At 40.4% G+C, this 6000-nt stretch overlaps 1 protein-coding gene across 1 annotated transcript; it reads right to left on the bottom strand.

Moving 5' to 3' along the window:
• Positions 1-1074: 1074 nt before the first annotated feature.
• Positions 1075-1983, bottom strand: LOC132624070 (uncharacterized). Its single transcript, XM_060338904.1, has one exon. It carries the CDS (start codon positions 1981-1983, stop codon positions 1075-1077), a length of 909 nt encoding a protein of 302 aa, XP_060194887.1.
• Between the last annotated feature and the right edge of the window lie 4017 nt (positions 1984-6000).

Raw genomic sequence — 6000 nt, 5'->3', positions numbered from 1 at the left:
GATCTACCTATTTTTGTATTATATTTTAAATAAATGCTGGAAAAAAAAAGTGAAAGAATTCTAAAGAGTGAGTTAAGAGAAAAGTCCCAATCACTTTCACATTCTACAACAAATTCCTGAGTCCGATTTGTCAACTAATTGTAGGTAACTAAGATCTCGTGTGAAGTTTTCTCTTTGCTTCACAAATAAAATATTCACCCGACTCGCCTTATGAGTCAAATCTCAACTCGCTACTCACTACTCACTTTCTCAGTCAACTCAGCAACTTACTCATCGTATAACAAACATAGCATAATGGGGTCCACCCAACAAGACATGATCAACGGTCTATATCAATGCCAAGGAGATTTGTCCATGCCGGATAGCACCACGTGTCTAGCGCGCTCTATGAGTCAACTCACCGAGTTGTGTCTACAGACTTGTGGTGGAGCTCTACAATTACAAGGTGTTTTCTAAAGTATGATAATAGTTCTTTTTTGGACTCAAGAGGATAAAACTGTGGTGATGAAAAAATGAGGGCCATCTAATGGGTTTGATTTAGATGAAATGGGCCGAAGGGATGCTATTCTGGGGGCGCCTAATGGGCGGTAATGGGCTTTATAGGGTTGGTGGGTCAGAGGATGTACAAGGTATGGCCCAATGTGTGGGTGATTGGAATATGGCCCAATGTCAAGATTGCTTATCTGAGGCGATCGAACGGTTGAAAAAAGAGTGTGATGGTGGTGTTTATGGTGATATGTTTTTGGGAAAATGTTATGCTAGGTATACAACTGGGCAAAGGCGAATCCAGAATTTCATAAGGATGGATTCACCATTGCTTTTAAGATATGATATGAAAATTTATAGTGACATCGACTTCCCGAGCAAAAGATAATTAATTACATTTTTTTATGAAGTAAGTTGTTTTATAAATTACAATGGCATCAAAGAGATGCATAGTTACAAAAGAAGAGGAAATATCAACTCATACAAAGATAACAAAAACCTATCATAAGTCTAAAGAGCTGACAAATCCAAGGGCCTATTATAAGACTAAAGAGCTAATAAAATCTAAAAAACTAAACAACCCTTCTATTACAATTGTACTCGACGAGGCTTCATCCTTTGAAAACGATCCATAATAGCATCATTGCTTATAGTTGCAAATAGCTTATGCTCTATCTTACAAACTAAACAACCATTCAGAAATTCTTCACCAATGTTATTGCATAGATCATTTTTTATGAGTTTCGTTGAGGAGAATGCTCTTTCCACACTTGCAGTAGTAACAGGTAAAATCAGTGTTAGCTTCACAAGTAAATAAACAAGAGACCAAGTTTGATCCAATTTTGTTTTTGCCATCACAATATCAAGATCCTTAATCGCTTTCAAGTTGAGAAAGTTGCTATCACGCTGTAGAGCATAGACAATGAAACTATCAAGCTGGTAACTGAGATCTCGAAGTTGGTTATCACCAAACTCACTTTTGTAATACCCGACCAACTTCATTATCCTATTCTTCTCAAAATTAGGAAATGAATCAACGGGATTCAAACTAGCCATACCAAGGAGTGAGTCACTAGTCGCAACATCAAAACGATTATTGAGCTCCTGAAGTTGCAAATCAATAACCGCATAAAATACTTCCACATGAAAGTGATTTAAATATGAAACTTCGGACCTCTTATGCTTCAACCTTGGATAATCATCAGCCATTTTGGGAATCAAAGTATCATGTTTGCCACAAAATGAATAAACCTCATCCATCATAGACTCCAATTCACTTTCTCTCATTTTTTGCAATCTTATCTTTGCAAGATTAAGCAACTCCATAGCATTGATGATATCTTGATCTTTCTTTTCTAAAGGTCTGCTCAATTCATTTTTAAAAAGCAACATCTTGAACATCAAATGCAAAATAAAGACAAATTCAAATTCTTGAATATTATCCAAAGGATTTCCTGCTGCAAGTTTATCAAGCTCGAGTGGAGAATCTTCTTTCATATCTTTAATCACATTAGCAATTGAAGAAAATATAATCATGAAATTTTCCAAGGTCTTAAAATCAGATCCCCAAGGAGTATCACTGCCGTTGGAGACCACGTTCTTGATTCAATCCTTGCCTAGTAAAAATTTCTCTAGGTTTAAGTAATTCTTCCAACTTCTCCAATTGGTGTTGTCGAAGTAATTCCCTGCGCTTAAGAGATGTTCCAATAGTATTCAATACATTAGTAACAATATTGTTGATACCTGATTTTTGACCTCCCGTAATTTAATTTATTTACTCAGGGTCCTTGGATAATAAATAAGATAATTTTTCACACTTACAAAAATTCTAAATAATTTAAAAAAATTATTCAGGTTAAAATTTTACTTCCATAAATTAATAGGGGAACCTTCAAAGCTTTATTAATTATTCAGAAATTTACCAGCATTTTACAGTATTTTCTATGATTCACCAGCAGCAGAACAATTTCAAACAATTGTTTGTTTAATTCAGCAAAAATCAAGAAAATTAGATAAAAGGCAATTTATTTATTTATATCCAAGGAATTTGAGTAATTAAAATAATTTACCACTTTTACCCCTCGAGCTTTGACTTATTACTATATATGTATGTTTGTGCCAATTTTGGCAAAATTGTTTAAAATTATGATTTTTAGCCTAATTCTTGTTATTCTTGCATAAATGATCACCTCATAATTAACCAACACATGGTTCAATACAACTGGGGATCAATTTTGCAAATTCTGAATTTCGGACGGCCTTAGTTGAAATGTCCAAGCCATGGTCAGATTAACTAAGGACGTTAATGCAAATTAGTCTTAATTGGTTAAATTAAATACCAAAATAAGGCTACATTTGCAAATAGTTAATTGTAAGGATATTTCTGCAATTAATTACAAAGATTGGCCATAATTGCAACCCTCCATCAATTAAGGGTCAATTAAGGGCTATTTCTGCAAAATGAGTTTTAAATCGCTTATTAATTTCTTTCTTTAACCGAAACGTCCTGGGGGGAAGGGCCCACTGTAGCCTTCAGGGATCTATACCGCAGGTTCGGAGATGTCATTGGATACACCCTATATCAAAAAGAATTTAGGAGCCGAGAAGAGTGGGAAGCTGCTAGACCTTTAGCCTTTGCCATAGCCTTGTTAGGCATTATGGTTTTTCCACAGGACGAGTCGTTGGCCATAGACACCAAGGTGATATACCGGGCCCATACAATCTTCCACGAGAAAACCAAAGATCAAGAGACGAGGTATTTTGACCTGGCACCCATCATATTGGCCGACATCTTCCGAGCTCTTGACAAATGCCGCAATCGCTTCCGATACTTCTAAGGGTGCAATATGTTGTTGCAATAGTGGATTATCAAACACCTTAACATGGCCAAAGAGGTTCAAGGTTGGAGTCGACAGAACCGAATAGACCGCCTCGTGAATTACTGTGCAAATCTCGGGTATATGTCCAAAAATTCCTAGGCTGAATTCTTCACCGACTTGACTGAAGATCGGATCCGTTGGATGTTCCCCGATTTCATATCCGAGACTATGGTAGTCCGAGGCAATTTCTCATTTGTGCCGCTAGTCGGGGTTCGAGGAATCCGTCCTTACTATCCGTCCAAGGTTTTAAGGCAATTCGGCAGAAGGCAAGTGATACCTTAGGTAGGAAACCCCGAGCAATTAATCATTGAACACACCAAATAGAGAATCAGGCACGCTGGGGTGACCCTTAGAGAGTGGAATGGCCGTGAGGCCTAGAAACTCTAGCTCCCGACAGGTTCGAAGCAGGGTGTGACCCCGGGTATCGTGTATGGCTACAGGGACACTTGGCTCTTACACCTGCGCCGGAGCCCGTACCTCCTTAGGAAGCCTAAGAAGAGGAACGCATGAAAGAATGCTTGGAAGGCACGGACGAGCATTTGGCTAGAATCCTGAAAGAAAAAAACCCGGTGATTGTCAGAATGAAGCTCTATCAAGCATGCCTTCATATCTAGACTACCCTCCGAAGGGTCAAGAAGGCCAGAACGAATCAAGCCTCGAAATCAGCTGCTGGAGGACCTCTTTGATTGCTGATTTTCTTTTCTTTTTACATTTGTAAGCGCCATGTCCACTTTTTTGTCATCACTTTTGTAATCCCTATGGGAAAAAATGTTATTATTATCAATTATGATGGCTTTTTCGGGGCAATGGTTCACCTTCACAAATGGCACTAACATGTTTCAAACGACTAGGAAAGACTTGACTCAAGAGGCCTTAGGATCGCGAGTAGTATAAATGACTGTAAATTATATGCTTATCTGCTACGTGCTTCGCATGCTTACCTGCTATATGTACAATCGTGTATTGAGATCGGGTACAATTGATCTAATAATCTAAACTACATACCCGAAAGAAAAACCATGAGGTTTGAAACTTACCCAAATTTATCTCCAATAAAGGTTCACTTGCAATGGCGAACCAAGGTAGGCAAGAAGCACGGACTCTGGGAGAGACAACTGAGATATTACGAGGCAAAGTGCTACAGATGGAGAAGCACCTCCAAGAAATAAGGAAAAAGATTAAAGAGGTTGATGGATTACTGGACATGATTGGGAATCCGCCGAAAGGCATACCTCAAGAACAGTATTATGAAAATGTCCTCGAAGAGGTGAGAGAGTTAGTGTTGAACTACATACACTAGAAAGAAGACCTGTAACACCTAGGGAAGGAACCCTATAGGGAACCAACAGAGAACAAAGGGCAGGTTTGGACCCATGGGTGTTCGCACCAGACCCACAGGAGGGAGCAGTGCCCGGGGAAGAGGACCCTGAACCTGTTAAGGAAGAACAGCCGGAGGAGGAAGAAGAGCTAGAAGAAGAAGAAGATGAACCGGAGGAAGAGCCTCCAGACATAGAAGAGCCTGTCAACGTAGGGGTCGAAGGAGGGGAGATCCCGTTTGATATGTTCCCCGAGTTCCAAAAAAATGACACAGATGACGAATCTGATTATTACGCCCCCACTGACGAGGGAACAGACTTCTATGCGCCTTCGCCCATGCTGATGCCCGCCACCTCTACTATGGCTTCAGAGAACTTTGGAAGGGAAAATTTCCCCGCACCAGCTCCATAGAGCATAGTCTTCAAAGCTCGATCTTCTCTGTTTAGAGTAGCTCTGTTGCCTCTCACCTGTAAGGAGGCATTCAAGAAAATGATAGCCGCTGGGATGGAATGCGCCACTAGGGCTAGGTTACCGGTCCCTGACTTGGTATACGCCTATAAAAGATGCTCGTTTCATCTCAATCAGGCACACCTTGAATGAGTGTCTAGAATTAAGGAGGAGGATTATTAGTCTCATAGACGACAAAATCGCTGGGACTTTATGGGGGCCGCATACTTTGCTGGTCTATGACTCCATCCCCCCAGGAGAGAGAGTTACCCCCGAAACCCAGATATGGCAGTATGATTTCACTGTCTTTGAGTAGTCATATGCTCGCCTCTTCTCAATTTTGGCTTCGTTGAGCAGGATTAGGCCCGTGGAACCTGTCTACGAGCCTGCACCGTTAGGGCCCAACAAAAACAAGTTCTACCTGTACCATACTGGGGCCAGGGGACGTGATATTGAAGGATGCCATGCTTTTAAGCTCGAACTCGAAAATATGATCAGAACCGAACAGATTTTGGTCCTGCTCCCACTGTGGTTCTGAGTAAGGAAGGTTCGACGCGAGAAAGCAAGTTCATAAGGACAACGGTTTGCAGGAATTATACTTTTGGGTAGATATTAGGTATCCAGTATTTTGCACAAATGTTACCCCCACCCTCATAAAAAAAATGTAAAGGAACCGCGCTGACCTGATGTCCTAGTGGAGGGATACACGGGAAGTCTTAGTCGGGCCTGATCTGCGGATGTCCGTAGCTAGGATTAGTCAAAGGAAATTTAGGAAAATGTATATCTTGCTTTGTAATCGAACTACGTAAGGCCTGATTTCCCACGGCGGGATATGTAGGTAGTCTACATAAGACTCGGTCCCTTCCTGCTT

Source organism: Lycium barbarum, chromosome 12 (genome assembly GCF_019175385.1).
Source record: "Lycium barbarum isolate Lr01 chromosome 12, ASM1917538v2, whole genome shotgun sequence".
In the NCBI taxonomy this organism is placed as follows: domain Eukaryota; kingdom Viridiplantae; phylum Streptophyta; class Magnoliopsida; order Solanales; family Solanaceae; genus Lycium; species Lycium barbarum.
This window is presented reverse-complemented; position numbering and strand designations above follow the sequence as displayed.